The following is a 17,309-nucleotide window of genomic DNA, read 5'->3' on the forward strand; positions in this document are numbered from 1 at the left end:
ACAGGTTCGTGAAAGGGTGTAAACATTCAGTGTTTTTGTGAAATAAAATCCTGTTTCCTCCACCTGACACATTGTACCAGAGCACGCTTCACAGGCTGGAGTCTTGTTTTTCAAAGCAGGTAAGTGTCTGACAATATCTGTATCTGTAAACTAAAAAAAAAAATGAATGAGCAACAAATTTGTAAAACCAAAATAGCTTTTCAGATTAAGAAAAACGTTGCCGCTGTTAAAGGCTAATTATTGAACATGCTCTTTTTGTCACATTGATGCTTTCACTTTCTATTACAAATAAAATGTACTTTTGTTCATACAGAAAATCCAGCTGCCTCTGAATCATGAGAATACTGAGGTGCAGTCTGTGGGGTACTTTGTCTGCACTGCTCGGCATTACTTTCATTTGGTACCTGAGTTTGTCATATATCCTCCTGGTGTGTATCTTAACTTTTCAATGTATCTTAGTTTAGAACATTGTTCCCTAAACTACACCAACATATATTCACATAATATGCACTAATGTACAGTATTGGGTGGTTTGGAATTGAGTCATTACTGTTTTGCCATGGACTCACATTCAGAGTGAACAAAAGTGTTTCGTGTCACAAGCTTTTACTTTGTAAAAATGCTGTGTCTTTTATTATTTCAGAACAAGCTTGACCAAGAGGGCAGAGGTTCAATCGGTCACAGCAGCCTGAGGCATGGTGATCATGTTGGGATGGAGAAAAGTGAGGCTAAAGGTGAGAGAATTAAATAACACACATGCAAGAAAAAGGAGTGGACTGAATTGTAAAAGCAGAGGGGTTGATTCAAAACATATATGGCATTAATGCATAAAAGTATAAAACTTTCTTTTTGGCGTCCCTCCCACTCAAATAGCATTCATAAGTAACACTGAACTATCCTTCACCCTTGGTACCTCTATTGTTTTCACTAAATTAGAGCTATTAACCTGTGAAGATCTAATAAACAAATAAAGATGATTAAGATCCTTTCTTGCACATCACAGCACTCCAGTGAAGGGAGAGCGGACGTGCAGTGGAGATGTGGGAGGAATTTACAGGGTTTTGGTTTTTTTACGAATTTTCTTTTAATTCTACTTCACTTTTCTGCTCCACTTTGTCCTTTCTCTCCTTAATTTTTTTTAACACTTGGACCACTCCACTTAGACATGATAAAGAGGAGGCAATGCTCCTCAACATTGTGCAATTATGCTCCAGAACAAACTCCACCATGGTGTACAAATTCATGGAGGATTACATTTTCTAATTAACACCACAAACTCTTTTTTTTTCTGTCACAGCCATTTCATTATCCTTTTCAACAGACTACATGCATACAGTCCAGATTAAATTGGGGGCAGAGGGGAAAAAAGAACAACCGCAGGCTGAGATGATGGAGGAGAAGACCTATCATCAAGTCCAACTGCAGCAGCAACAAGTGCCTTGGATGGAGGAACTTCTGAAGCAGCGGACAGAGAAGGTGGAGAAAAAAGACGGACAAGAAAAATCAGGTGAAGAAACTCTTGATCAAATTAAGAGCACAATGACATTCTTTTGGATGGAAAGAACTGTGCCTCTGGCCATTTGGCGTCTTTATTTTGTAACCTTGCAACCCTCATGTGGAGGATAAAGCGGTAGAAGATGGATGTATGGGTTTGTTTAAATCATTGCAATTCTCCGTATGTTGGCCTAAATTAGTCGTCACGCCATTTCACTCCTGTGTTGACTTCCTTACACTGGCTTCCCATTTATTATAAAATAATATTATAAAATAATATCAATGCACAACCTCTGAAAATGTAATGACACTGTCAAATACATGGTGTGAAACCTGCGTCACCATTCATTCACATCAGCCGTTAAGTTTCCAAGACTTTAGGTCCCAGTATGTGGGAATAAATAAGAATTGATTATTTGTTCCACATCCAGCCTCCATGGAGGTTTTTTCGAATTTGTGTTTTCATTTATTTTCACTTCACACAGAATGTTTAAACCAATTAACAACTTATTTAATGTTTATAATTCAACCTTCAGGGAACATTAAAGCTTTCTTAAGGGCAAACCTGGCTGTATATTTGTCTCTTATTCAAAGTGGCTTTCATTAATTGACAAATGTATGCTTAAATAACGCTGCCTTGTGCTGTCTATATTATTGATGTCTTTTGTTATTATTGTGTCCCCATTGTGACAGAGTGTGATAATGCTCACTGACCCGACCCTGAGTGGGTCTCGCTTGTAAAATAATAATCTCAAAACGACTTCTTAGTCAAATAAAGGCTTCATAGTATACTGAAAAAAAATACCAACATAAGAAAACAAAATAGGTAGATGCCTTCAGTTTTAATAAACACTTGTGTTGTTTACCAGCATCGGATACAATGAAGAAAAGAATAATACAAATCAGCATTTAGAAGCCTAATCAAAGTACATTCAGGTACAGTATATGTGTGGGTTTTTATCTGCGGGGAAACGTGAATACTTGAGTCCTTATATAATGATTTTGTTTGTGTGTTGTTTAGATGATCATATCCAAGAGGACAGACACTGCCTGCTGCCATCCGTGGCTCAACACCCCGCCTGTATTAGCAAGTTGAAGGTAACACTTTCTTTGTGGTAAACTATTGTTTTATTGAAATGCCAGTGGTGAACAACATCTCAAAGTCGTTTTCTGATGTAGATGTGAAACCTTGCTCTCAGCGTGTTCTTATTATTTTTATTTATTTGACCTTTTCTGCTACTTTTAGCTCACATGATATTTTTGTTTTTGTTGTGACTCTGTGTTGTTTGTTTTTTTCCCAGTGGATGAGTGAAAACTGGGAGACGGAGCCTTGTTACAGACGTTACGGTGTGAACGGATCTCTGTGCTCCTTCATCATCTACCTCAGCGAGGTACTCGCGTGGTTTCAAGCCTTTAAAACATAACGGCCTATTTAATTTGTTAACCCTGCAGAACACAGAGCATTTCATCTGTTTTTTTCCTTTACTGTGTTAAAACATATACACAGAGGCTATAAGAATGTGCAATATAGAGTGTCTTATGTCTTTTTTTTCTGATGAAAAACATTTATTTGTTTAATTTTCACCAACTATATGAACACACCTGAGCAAAAAGCATTACAATCTAAAAAAAAAAAAAATTGGATTGAATTTGTGAAATTTGGTAGTATGTCAAAGTTCAAAGTTATGCGATATAAAATGAATTATAACTTTGACTCAGTAACACATAAGTTTTGTGTTTTCTAATGTCCATATAAGGAGTTGTGTATTATTCCCATGGGAAGTTACCGAGTGTGAACCTGCGGCACTGATCTGTGCCGTGTGAACACTGAGGGTTAATGGGACTGTCCTCTCTTTTTTCTTTGTGTGTTGTGTTAAGATAGAGTCCTGGTGCCCTTTGCTTCCAGGCCGATTGACCCCATCAGAAAAGTCTGAGGTAAACACAAGGCAGAAGTCTGCAGGGCTGCTTGCTCGTGGTGTGTATGTGTGGTGTGTTAAAGGTATGCACAGTAAATAACCTCTGTGGTGTTGCCCGAATATTCTTGTCAAATACAAGTACTGTCCATGGTTTAAACTTAAGGTTAAAAAAAAAAAAGATGATTAAATGACAGACTTCACTTTTCTTTTCTTTTTTTGGAGAGCAGATGTTTGAAACTCGGGGCCCGAGGGTCTCATGTGGCATCCAATCAATTTCAAGTGTGCCTGCACTTTATAATTATAAATTATAATGAGTTATTTCTGTCTGTTTTTATTATAAATTTGCAACATATATATATATATATATTTTTTTTTTTTAACTTGACCAGCCCCCTTCAGACCAGACAAGACACTCATTGGCCCCAAGCTCATTTGAGTTTGAGACCCCAGCTCCAGAGGTTCTCCTTTGTACCCATCAATCCTCATTCTTCTCCGAAAACCTATTAAGCAAAGAATGTATTCATTAGAGCTGAAAAAAAAACACACTGATAAAATATTAAATAGAATGATATCTTCATATTTCCAGGTGGGCTCTGACCCAGCAGTGATACGAACAAGTATGGAGGATCTATATCCACTTCTGGAAAATAAAGTCCAGCTCCAGTGGATTCACCAAAGAATTAAGAGTATGGCAGATGCTTGGGTAGATGCTGGAAACTCCCTGTCAGCAAAATACAACCTCACAGGGAGAAAAGTCAAACACGTAAAGTATTTAAGTATATTCCTATTGCTTTTATGAAAAACATCCTTCTTAGTCAGTGTTGCCATTAGTGTCAAATTGTCCATTCTCATAACGCACACATGCGGTTTAAGATACCGGAGTTTAACGTAGATGCAAAGACTGTATATTAAGATGGACGGAGTCTCTCATTTTTATTTAAATGTCAAGTGCAGCAGCAGTTAATCACCACACAAAAAGAGCTGAAGCTACGGCTCCACTTAATTTTATAACATCAGTAAACATTTTTTCTGAGGTGTTAATTATCTCAGTCTCAGGTTTCAGCTCTTCTTCAATAGAGCACGACATACAATTCAGTGAATTATGTTTTACCAGTCAGATGGAAATAAAGCATGGCGCATATGAATAAACAGCAGTACAGGTGACATCTGTGAAATACACACAGTCTACGCATAAAAGGAGACAAACAAGTAATCAGCAGGAATTACATACCAGAGATTATCAACAATCTGGCCGACACATCATTTTATTGTCATTCTGCCAAAGTAGAGCCTATATCATTGATATTTGTGCATCAAAGACATCTCCTTCCCCCTCCCCTCAGATCCTATTGCATCCAGGTGCTTTGACGGATGAATCGGGTTTTAAAATACCACAGTATGCCTCCAAAGGTGGGCCCCTCGGGGAGCTCGTCCAGTGGAGTGACCTCATCGCCACGCTTCACGTCCTCGGTCACCGTCTTCACATTTCTGCCTCTTTACCTCAACTCAGAATGTGAGTGTGCACACTAAAACATTATCTTTTATTTCAGTGGGTGTGTCATTGTACAAATACACAAAGTCTCTCGTCTTTTTTTTTTTATTTCTGTGTACCAAGTCTAGTGTTTTATTTTGTTTTTCTTTAGCCTTCTAGGGATTAGGACAGATAGTTGCCCTCCTCCTTCAGCAGTGGAAGCAAACCTGATCTACACAGACATCAAAGGCCTCAGGCAGTTTAAAGGAATACTTAAACACTCCTGGACTATATATAAGTGAGTATCAGAATCCTGGACCTGATAGTAAAGGGGAATTCTGGGATTTTTCCAACCTGGGCCATATGTACAGTATATAAATGCAAGTGCACACAGTCACAGTTAGACCTAAATATGTGTAGGTATCAGGGCTAAACGATTTTGAATAAATATCTAATTGTGTTTTCTTATTTCATCATTACATTTATTGTAACCAAAGCGCTCCATATGTGCACACGCTCAAGAAATGTTGCATACTCTGGGTATGGTGTTATTATTTAAATTTGAATTTTGTCTAGTTTGACCAACAGCCATGATACTGTGACAATAGATACACTGTGATCAAACAGGGCAACAGACATTCTACGTTATTTCCATTAAAAGTACAAATAAATGACTCAAATTATTATTATAATAAAAGTCTGTCTACATTGTCACTGAACTCTCACTCAAGTCTCATTCTGAACTCCCACGAGACTTCAGAAGTGTTGCCGTTACTGGTTTAGCGAGTTGTTGTCATGAAAGTGACAGAAGACCGAAGAGAATCGGCACTAAAATGATTCACCACATACAGTAACTGTGACCCTGACAAGTGCCAGCACAATGCTCTGTGTCACTTTGTAATTACACTTTACTGTTAAAGAAAATCAAATGTGACTTAAGAGACGAGAAATAATATTGAAAGGAGAACATTTTTCCAGAACTCATTCCGTGGAGAGGGGGTCAGCAGAAGAATAGATACAGATTACCATCATTTCATTCTGGTTCATTTGATTTATTAAAAATATCCATTGCATGTTGTAAACTTTCCATCAGATTACGGCACTGAGTTTATATTGAACCTTTTTTTACTTTTTACTCTGAACATTCTGAACATTATGCTCAATATTTTAAGGATGTGATTAATGTGCATGTGTCCAGTGTGCACATACATGTGGGCATTTAGTGTATTTTATTCCAGTTTAGTTTTCAGTTTATTATAGTGCACGTGTCCAAGTAATTGAGTATAGGCGAGAGGTGAAGCAAGTATTTCAAGTGTTTCCTTGATCTCAGTCATTTTATGCCTCAGTGTAATTCATTTTCTTACATAAAGCTTCTTTAAATAGTGCTTTTTGTACTCACGTGTCAATCAGATGCAGGATTCGTGTGTTGGATTCATTTGGCACTGAGCCAGACTTCAATCATGCCGATTGGGGTAAAACTCACAACCGCAAGAGTCCATACGGTGGCCTCCATCTGATCCCAGCGCAGTTCAACACCATGTTCCGTACGTACGTCTCCCGCTTTCACGTCAGCAAAATCTGTGGTTTACACATCATAATTATTATTATTCTTGTTGTCTTGCAGCTCACACACCAGACAACACCTTCCTGGGCTTTGTGGTGCAGGATCACCTCAGCTCTAAGTCGACCGCACAGTTCAATTCTATCAGGCGAAAAAACCAGGCTCTTATTTATGGAAAGAATGCCAAATTTTGGACGGTAACAACAGGCAGACATTTTAACACTGCCAAAACAAACAAAAAAAAGTCTGATTACTAAATGTCGGCATGAATTGTGCTTGTGACGGTTTCCTTCCACAGTCTGAAAACAAGCAGAGGTTTCTTGGGCACTTTAAGCTTGAGAGTGACTAGTTGTTTGTCTCTATAATGTTGTCCCTGCTATGAACTGGCGTCCTGTGACCATAATGTAGAGGATTAGCAGTTGCACAGCGTGCATCATGTATCATGTAGACGCAAAGCACGGCCTGTTTATATAATGTGTAATCACTCCAGTATCCCTTAATTAAACGCACACATGGCAAGGGAGGGGTGTCATTTATGTCACTGTTTTCACTGTTTTCCTCTCCACTGTCACATCCACAGGGAAAGAGGGCTTATCTGGACGTCGTCCACAAATACTTTGAGATGCACGCGACAGTCGACGACAGTCCGCGGATTCCGAGATACGTGAAAAACCACGGCATCGTCAAGGGGACTGAGTTGCAGATGCTGTTGAGACAAAGCAAGGTAAGAGCCAGGCAAAGGGATCAATGAATCCCAGTGTTATGGGATGTGTATTTATGGCTTAGAAATGACAACAGAGGTCAAGCACAGGGTCAAACAAGCATTGAGTCAATTTGCGTTCATTGAACCTCTGAATGTTTTTTTGAACTAAGGGAGGAACCCAGAGAAAACCCACGCACATACATGAGGAGATCATGCAGAAAAGCCCTGCAAGGCAACAGCAGATTTTTGTCATACTCTTCTGAAGCCTGACTGTCTCTTGTGAAGGAGAGCATTCAAAAGTGCCAGTTTATCAGGTTACTCTCCCACAAGACAAGGTCTTTGTAGATTCTCATTCACAACACTCTCACAAAAATCATTCAGTCAATGTAGTAAGTTGAGTCATAAACTTAATAGAGACTACTGTGGGACGGGCTTTCTTTATAACGTTACTTGCACATGTTGTTCACATTAAATAGACAAAGTGGTGGATTTACTTTCATTTGTGACAAAAACAAGTGCACGAAGGGAACCTAGAGGAAGACACACAAGGAAGAACTTTGCATAGACAATACAACGGGACTTAAACCACAACGTAATAGACATGAGGAGAAAGGACTAAGCAAAGTGAAGACAACGATCAAAGAGAAACAATCCAAAAATGCACATCAAAAAGACATAAGAAAAACATTAATATTAAAATGTGCTTTCATTGGTGCTTTGACAAAGGCCCCAACACTTTGTGATTCTCTCACAGTGTTTGTCAGACCATCTTTTGCAGGACCCTGAGTTAATCTTCTCATTCAGACAAAGTTCTGATAATAATCTGCCTCTGTTTGGTCTTCGCGAACAGAAACAATGTCAAGTAATTTCGGATGTTGTGAAACCTGGCTCTGTCTGCAGTATTGTCAGACCTGATTGAGGGTGCATGTGGGTGTATACAGCTGCAGCACAGGGGTGTGCGCGGGGACAATAGGTGTTAAATTGCTGCAACAGCAGTAGAATTCACTTCAGGAACTCTTTTTCCAGTCGTAAACTCATCTTTTGCTGTTCGTGCTGATGTGTCAAGACATCACAAAGTCACATTTTTATTATGTTTTTAAATGTAATTTGGCAAAGTTGCAATCTCCAGGAACCTAAACAGATCAATTCTCCAAAATCGTTCTTTGCACCATCACGTAAATGCATCCAATACTGTGTAGAGTGAGCAAAATCCCATGTAACTTCTCATTGACATACAAATATGACCATATTCTCCATCATGACTTACATGTATTTTATTTGAATGCAGAGCTCAGAATTCATTATGTCTTGTGTTGGTGTTGACTGGCACCATGTGCAGCAGAAAAGTAGTGCATGAGTTTATCACATGATACTGCATGTGATGTTATATACATTGGGTTTTCCCAGTTTTAGACAAAGCTCATTTCTTTTCTTCTGTTTTTCAGGTTTTCGTGGGCTTGTCTTTCCCATTCGAAGGCCCCGGCCCTCTGGAGGCGTTAGCCAACGGCTGTGCTTTCCTGAACCCAGTGTTTGACCCTCCACTGAGCAGCTTGAACTCCCACTTCTTCAAATGGAAGCCCAACACCAGAGAGGTCAGGGTCACAAGATCAAGACTGAGACACTTTGATATGACAATCAAGCAGTACTGGTCAGGAAGAGTGTTGATCTGTTTATGTGATAGGTGACATCACAGCATCCCTACGTGGAGGCCATAGGAGAGCCCTATGTATGGATGGTAGATATGTTCAACACAACGCAAGTGGAGAGAGCTCTCACTGCTATTCTCAATCAAAGTGTGAGTGTCCAGCCTCATGAAAAGTGCTTCAAACTTTTTTTCCAATTGTCTTTTATAGTCTATTAGTATTTCAAAAAAATTGAACTTCCTGCTTCCTGCTGTTATTTCAGATTGAGCCATACCTTCCCTATGAGTTCACCAGTGAGGGCATGCTCCAGAGGGTCAACACCTTGATAGAAAAACAGGTGGGACGATTCAGAGCGAGTGCATGTTCGGGAAAATACATTAGTATTTTTTGTTCACTCACTCTCTCTCTCTCTCTCTCTCTCTTCTTTGGCTGTAGGACTTCTGCTCCAGTACAAAGACGTGGCCCCCACTGAGCGCACTCCAGGTTGTGATGGCAGAGGTCGGCACTTCATGTAAACAAGCGTGTCAGGCGGTCGGGCTCATCTGTGAACCTGCATTCTTCCCACAGATTAACAGCATCAACGCTCTTGCCAAGTAAGATCAGATCACACATGAATCAGTTAAATACTGTAGTTCCTGATCAAAATAATAGTAAGAATCACTAACTCAGGTTGATAGATGGTGCTCTTTTGATGGGAAACATGTCGATACAAAGTCACAGAAAACTGTGGCACTTACTAATTCAGGGGCTATATGAAAAATGTGTGCAGCAGTGATCTTCAGTGATAAAAACACATACTGTAATCCAAATTTAACCCAACAGAAGGTCCAATCCGGTCCACATGATGAATTTGATGAATTTTCAGGGGGTTTTTGTGCCTTTATAGATCCACCATGATCTGTAAGTTGTAATGCACACATGTAAATGGTAAAACTTGCATCATACTGTTGAAATTACACAAGAGATATTTTGAGTTCTTGTTGTTTATAGTTTATTATGCTATTATTTTACTGGTCTGGCCCACTTGAGATCAAACTGCGCTGTACATGGTCCCTAACCACTAAAATTAATTTTGATTCAGTGTGGTTGTCAAAATTCCAGGCACTTTTTCCATTGTTTTACACTGCACATACACACATAACCTAATAATATAAGCTAATAACCTAACACTTTTTCACGTCAGCAACAGGTGGGGATTGAACGTGAAAGCGTGTCTGCAGCAGCAGCAGCAGCAGCAGAGACTTATTACATGATGAGAGGAGATGACAAGGCAACAATAACTGATTGTAAAAGCATGAATTACATTAAACATCCACCAACAATGTGAGATATGAGAGCTAGAGAGTGTCAGCTCACATTGGCTGAAGCTTTCTGTTTTGCTTCCGCTGCAGACGCTTGTTTTTCCTTCTCCTCCGTTTGAGACGTGTTTGAGAGGGGGGTAGAGATGCTTTTCAGGTTTGGTAATATTCTGCATTTCCAGCTCATGAATGCAGCTTGCTGTGCTCGACTGACTCGTCTGACAACCTGTGTGTCGAAATGCTGCAAGCTGTGTTATTAAGTGGGTGGCAAAACAGACCAAAACGGAACAAAAACAGAACAGACACAGAGTTTGTGGCTCACAAACTTTAAATTGGGAATAAATCGGCTTGGCACCGTCACATTAGTGAAGCCAGTATTCCAATTTCAAAACATATGACGTATCATGCTCATTTTATGACATCTTTAAACTATTAAATGGTGTGAAAGTCCTGATAGACTAGCAGAATATAAACATACCATACATATTAACCATTAAAACACACACCTTTATGAACAAAGATACAATTTTGAATACTTTATTTTGGGACTTATTTTCCGCACAATTATTGCTACTTTATATAACTACTCAAAATTTGATATAAAATGAATCATATCTTTGACTCGACAACACATAAGAAGACAAAAAAAACGCACATTTTGTAAAGCCTGAATATGTGACCTATAAACGCACACCCGCAGGATGTCCATATAAGGAGTTGTGTATTATTCCCAGTATACCCGATACTATGAGGAACATTCATGTTCTCTGTCACCACTGGAATCACCAGTTGTTGTTTTTTTTTTTTTACCAAATCCTTTCTTATTCAGCTGCTGATAATTTGTTCTTTTTGTTTTCCCAGCTACGGGATAGACTGTCAAACAATAGAAATAGCAGTCAAACACGTGGTGGCGCCGGCCTTCGACGGCGACAAACACTGCGTCTTACAGCTGGACCCGCTGCTCTTCAGCTGCGTGAGATCGAGCCCGTCCCTGCTGCGCATCTGTCCGTGTAGAGATTATATTAAGGACCAGATTGCTTTATGCAAGACGTGTATATGACTGCAGTACAGACAACAACCACCTGAGGACACTGTTCTACAGCAGCACCCCAACTCCAACATGGTTGTCTCCAGCAAACTCTGGAACAGGTTTGACTCTTGGACTGATTTGAAGTGCAAGATTCAGCAACTGTCGTGTGTTTATAGCACATGGACTTTTTGAAATCGTGACAGTGTCATGACATCATAAGTTAAGCCTCGATAAGCACCATGGCTGTAACAAAAGGAGAAAAACACTAAAGCATTTGACTAAATGTACCATTTTATTAGGTTTGGTTAGTTAGATTAGTTTGGTGAATGTTATGCAGTAACAAAGGAGTTAATGCATATTAATATATATATATATACGTATATATATATATATATATATATGTATATGTATATATATATATACGTATATATATATATATATATATATATATATATATATATATATATATATATGTATATGTATATATATGTATATATATATATATAAATGTATTCATACTAATAAATAACCAAATAATATCACACTATTATTGTGAAACAATGCATGTGAAATGAATAAGTGGAATGTGCTTTTAAAAGCAACCATTTGCAACCATCCATGAACTGTGTCGCAGCTGTCCCCAAAACATCTGTTTTCTTCCAGTTAAATAAAGGTGTTTTTGTGATTGCATGTTTTTAAGCACACAGATATTTGGTTATTTAAATGTACTACTCTATTTCACTCCCTTGTTTTTTTAAAACTGTAATGTAATGTGTAACATTTAAATATAAACTATTGTAAAATGACTCTCTCTGCGTTTCTCAGTATGGTTTAGATCTATGTCGCCCGGTGACATCCCCATGCTGCGTACAGGAATGATTTGCTTTATATTATAGGACAGACAACAACAACAACAACAACGGTATCATTGCACAAGGAAAGTGAGGCGGCTACAAGCGGCAGTCTTTATCCTACTGCCGGCCCTTATTTGTGTGCCGCTGCTGTACACAAAAATAAGCTCCCTCAGTCAGGGCTGATAGTTTTGCTTGTTTTCATATGAAGTATGCGGCATACAAATAATGTGACATGATTTCTGTTCAGAGACTGAATAATAACATTATCTACAAAGAAAAAACAATCACACTGCAGCTTTAAGTGACTCACTTTGAATGTGACGTAGTTGCTGGTTCAACTGCTGCTGGGATTTTATAAAGTACAACCATCTCTAGCGTTTACAGAGAATGGTGTTAAAAAGAAAGAGGAAATATCCAGTGAGCAGCATGTTGATGCCAGAGGTCAGAAAATAATGGGCAGACTAGTCAGGGATTATAGAAAGGCAAGTAATTAAAACAATCACTTGTGACAACCCAGGGAAGCAGAAGACCACCCACGATCCAGGCTACAACAGCAGAAAGAGCAGACCAGGTGCTACTCCTGTCTATTATAAATCCTGTGTAGGCATGGGAAGATTTTAAAGGTTAACATCACGACTATCTTGACCAAAATAATCCTGATTAACGCCATTATTGTGGCGACTGAAAAAAAATGTGTTTAATATATATATATTTTTTAGATTCTTAAGTCTGCACTTACAGTGGTTGCTTATCGCTTATGAGACACCAAGTATTGATTATTTTTGCACATCATTTTTTATCTGTTAAACCTTTTGTGGATGATCATAAAAAACACTCACTTATTCTCACCACTGTTGTGTGAGTTTATTGCAATATGAATTTGCAAACACTGAGTATCGCATAATATCGTATTGTGACTTAAATGACGGTATAATATCGTATTGTGACTTAAATATTGTGATAATATATTGTGACTTAAATAATGTGACAATATCGTATTGTGACTTAAATATCATGATAATATCATATTGTGACTTAAATAACGTGACAATATCGTATTGTGACTTTAATATCGTGATAATATTGTATTGTGACTTAAATATCATGATAATATTGTATTGTGACTTAAATATTGTGATAATATATTGTGACTTAAATAATGTGACAATATCGTATTGTGACTTAAATATCATGATAATATCATATTGTGACTTAAATAACGTGACAATATCGTATTGTGACTTAAATATCGTGATAATATTGTATTGTGACTTAAATATCATGATAATATTGTATTGTGACTTAAATATCGTGATAATATATTGTGACTTAAATAATGTGACAATATCGTATTGTGACTTAAATAATGTGACAATATCGTATTGTGACTTAAATATCGTGATAATATCATATTGTGACTTAAGTAAAGTGACAGTATCGTATTGTGACTTAAATATCGTGATAATATTGTATTGTGACTTAAGTAACGTGACAATATCGTATTGTGACTTAAATATCGTGATAATATTGTATTGTGGCGTCTCTGGAAATTCCCAGCACTTTTATTTTTTTTAATTTATTTATTATTGTTTTTAGACAAATTGATTTATGGAGATTTATTGATGCTTCTTCTGTTAGTCAGTTAATAATTACTCACAGGACACACAGTTGCGAACTGAAACTAACAAAACAAACGGACCATGTCTGGACTGTGTTGATGTAGAAGCAGGATAAAACTTTATTAATCGATAAAACTTTGCTATTTCACAAAGAGACCATTGTTCTTTTACATAAATAAATTGTGTTTACATCATCTGTAATACGACTGATATCATTACTGTACAAACAGACAAATAATGACTCTGTTACACAGTCACATTTACTGTCATTTCAGTTACATATTAACCTGTGTGTGTGTGTGTGTGTGTGTGTGTGTGCGTGGCTGCGATGCATTCATAACTGCAGAAGCTGGAAGGGATTTTACAAGCCCATGCAAAGCCTTTAGTAACAGAGAGGTGGTTTTAGTATTGCTATCATAACTTTATTAAATTTAGTACGTACGATGGGTTGATACCTCCTCCGACACCGTAATGATCAGATAATCACTTCATTTATCTATACAATCAAACTGTACACAAAAGAGCAGAATCAAGGTCTCGACTGATTTTGGCACACATTTCTGAGCTATTTCAACAGACAGAATTCTGGGAAATCATATTTTGTACCAGTTGTCAAACAATAGGACAGTCTATTCATCAGATGAGGGTTGGTACGGAGTTAGATTTTAAATTAACGAAAAAAACAACAACAAAGGCAACTGCGATTATTATGGGACTGCAATGACGCTTTTCAGCTACTGCACTTCTCTGGTCATCCATCACTACGGAGTTTCAAAGTTTCCAACATGACTCTCAGAAATTAAACGCAAGTGCAGAGAAGAGAGGTAGAAAGGATTGTGTTACCAGTCTCAGAACAGCTCAACCAAACAGGGCGATTTAAATAAACAACAGAGTGAGCGGTGCAGCACACACTGTTACTGAGACCGAGTTAATGACGTTTGTTCTGTGCCGTCATGTATGCGGTGGCGTTTGCATGTAAACACTGTGCTTTGTTTGTTTTGTAGGAGCAGAGAGAGAGAGAGAGAGAGAGAGAGAGCGAGCAGAGATTGTCTTCTATGCATCAGAAAGAGGGGCGGGGGACATTTTACTAATCAGTATGCTGTTGGTGAGCTCAAGCGGCGCGTGAGCCTCACACCTTCACTTTGTGGCAGATCCTTTTACGCTTCACACAATCGAATCACAATATAATACCAATATAATACTGTTCACTCCGAATTTGATGAGTGCAGCGAAGAATGGATGTAGGCAAACTCTCTCACAGTCACTGTCCAAGACCTTGGAACTACCTTCAGTGTGTGCTAAATTTAGACTCAATCCAGTGCAATGAATACTGATTGTTAATCGTGTTAGAAGGTTTATAACCACAAGGGGGCGCACAAGTATTATGGATACAAGTATGCAGTATGTGAGCGTTGCTCTGTTTTATAATTGAATATGTTTTTGATAGGTCTTGTGGTTTGAAGAGATTCTACTCCAGTCCTGTAATGTTGATTTTTCTTTCTTTTAAAGGCTTCACTCATTGGACAGTGTGTGCAATAACTGATGAAATAGTACATTTGTCAAACTCAGCTGAGGCTTGGACAGCACTGACACAGATCACGACCTACATCCAGTCTGAGATTTTTTCCCACTTAAGAGTGCAAAAAAACTGACCGTAAGACTTTACGTCGTTACATTTCACCAAGAATCTACAGTCATATGTAACACAACATTTTACAGTATATGCACACGAGAGTGTTTTTTTCAAACTGTTACGCAACACTGATCATCCTGCACTGTAACTATGAGCTGTCGACTCCAAAAAGCCTGTTTATGTCGGCCCTAAGAAAAACAAAATATCACTATGACTATGTTGTGACTTTTACTGTTACTGGTTCAGCCAAACAGAGTAATAAACATATTTACATACTGTGTTTACTTTCTGTTTATTTCACATTGCAGAGAATGATAACGAATGATTTGCAGCAAAAATGATATTCCAGCCGTCTGCCTTATCTTTGTCATTGTGCTTGGATTCATTTCACAGTTCCCTTCCTGAAAGTCGCAGATGAAATAACGGAAAACAAGAATGAAACGACTTCAAAACCAGATGTGGATTCAGTACAATGTTTGTACAGTATATATTATCACACAAATGACAAACAGCGAGGTTAGGCCTATAGCAAATGGCAATTCCATTTTTATATATACTGTATTAATGATCTAATCCTAAAAGTTTTTTGTTTTTTTACAACAACACAGCAAATCACAAGATTACTTTTTCCATCTTACTCATATAAAAAAAAAACTTTTTTGTCTGGTTTTGTGAATGTTACAAAAAAAAATGGATCACAGTAAATAACTTATCAAGGCATGTGTGTGTGTGTAAACGTTAAAAATTAAAATACGTATGCACAATAGGTGGCAAAGAAACACAAGTAAGATTAAAGAAATACCCTGAAATGATCACTTGTGAGGGTTTAAATGTGTGCTAATCTATCAGCAACCAACACTGACGCAGGATGAAACAGCAGCTGATTTGTGCTCTGACACGTCTCATATTGTACAGCACGGGAAGCTGTGCAGTGAAACATAAATAGGTCAAATGACGTCAACTTAGTGCACTCAGGTTTATGGTCCATTGCCTGACAAATATTTGTCCTTCGTGTCTCCTGTCCTCTTAACTTCTGCGTGAGTTTAGTGGTCAGAGCTGCCCTCACGTCGGTCACCTGTGCTTTTTAACCATTCAGAAAAAAGCTCAGCTCGGTCTCGTCCTCTTTTATTTCCACTTCTTCTCCTTTACAACTAGGAACTGTGTAGTATAGTGGCTGCATTGAAGGAAGGATGCTGGTGAGGTGCTGACATGTTCTCCTTTGGGTCTTTTTGTACAAGGAGCAGCTGACAATAACAATAAAAATAGATAAATAAATAAATAAAATGAGTGGACAGCTTAGCTCAACACTGAATTAAGCTATTTTGCTATTTGCTTCGCACAATTTCAGCAACATCTACAGTCAAGGCTGCTGAATTTGCGTTTTCATGAAATTGAAGAGTGAAATTCCTAAGATCTTTATATCAGTTATGTCACTTCAAGTGTGTTCATGTCGCGACTGCAAACATGAGCGTACTTACTGTAGCATATGTGCATATATATACTGTATGCATGTGTTCAGGTTCCTTCCTTGTGTGCAGGTGACGTGTGCATGTGAGTGACTATACAAGACAGAGAGAAGACAGAAGAGGACAGGAGGCAGCCAGGGTGTGTGTGTCTGTGTCTGTGTGTGCTTGTGCGAGCGAGTGAGTGAGTGTGTGTGTGTGTTAAACTGCTCTTCTGGTCAACACACGCGCGCCTGTCACTCAAAGCGTTCATAGTTCCTTGTCTGCCTCACACGGGGCACCATGTCCTTCAGGAGTCTGAGGAGACAAAGAAAAGGTTACGTTGGAAAGTGAGCCTCTAAGTGCACAGTATATATGTATTAAAAGTTATTTCACGTAACTGAGACATAAAATAACACAGTGATAGCCACAATAACAGGAGATTCACTAAGAAATAGGACACACATGGACATCCTGACAAAAGGATAAATGCACAAAGGCTGCAACAATTATTCGATTAATTATCGTTTACTAAATGGATCGTCCACTATTGTGGTAACTGAAGAATCGGCTTGAGTCTTTTTTTCAATTATTAAAACCAGTTTTCTGATTTCTCGGCTTCTTAAATGTGAATATGTTCTGGTT

The 17,309-nt window shown here is 38.2% G+C and overlaps 2 protein-coding genes across 5 annotated transcripts in view; one reads left to right on the plus strand and one right to left on the minus strand.

Annotated features, from left to right (window-relative positions):
• Positions 1–2: 2 nt before the first annotated feature.
• On the plus strand, positions 3–11,496 carry LOC131455641 (alpha-1,6-mannosylglycoprotein 6-beta-N-acetylglucosaminyltransferase A-like). Of its 3 annotated transcripts, none has more exons than XM_058623431.1 (18): positions 3–119; positions 314–428; positions 644–734; positions 1,322–1,507; positions 2,516–2,592; positions 2,796–2,885; positions 3,373–3,429; positions 3,997–4,173; positions 4,754–4,923; positions 5,054–5,179; positions 6,292–6,425; positions 6,506–6,639; positions 7,023–7,166; positions 8,591–8,737; positions 8,827–8,940; positions 9,051–9,125; positions 9,224–9,381; positions 10,948–11,496. In XM_058623431.1, the coding sequence occupies exons 2-18, from the start codon at positions 336–338 to the stop codon at positions 11,144–11,146; spliced, it is 2,172 nt and encodes a 723-aa protein (XP_058479414.1). In that variant the 5' UTR covers positions 3–119; positions 314–335; the 3' UTR covers positions 11,147–11,496. The 3 variants fall into 3 exon arrangements, with proteins under 3 accessions (XP_058479414.1, XP_058479413.1, XP_058479415.1); XM_058623430.1 differs by having other exon boundaries at positions 1,298–1,507; positions 10,948–11,495; XM_058623432.1 differs by lacking the exon at positions 3,997–4,173 and having other exon boundaries at positions 1,298–1,507.
• Positions 11,497–13,680: 2,184 nt separating this feature from the next.
• LOC131455300 (transmembrane protein 163a-like) overlaps positions 13,681–17,309 on the minus strand; it is a 60,916-nt gene continuing 57,287 nt past the window's right edge. For both annotated transcript variants that reach the window (XM_058622850.1, XM_058622849.1), the window contains one exon: positions 13,681–16,982. In XM_058622850.1, coding sequence (XP_058478833.1) covers positions 16,922–16,982 — 61 coding nt within the window. In that variant the 3' untranslated portion in view covers positions 13,681–16,921. The remainder of the gene's footprint in view (positions 16,983–17,309) is intronic.

The sequence above is a fragment of the Solea solea genome, chromosome 2 (assembly GCF_958295425.1).
Source record: "Solea solea chromosome 2, fSolSol10.1, whole genome shotgun sequence".
Lineage (NCBI taxonomy): Eukaryota > Metazoa > Chordata > Actinopteri > Pleuronectiformes > Soleidae > Solea > Solea solea.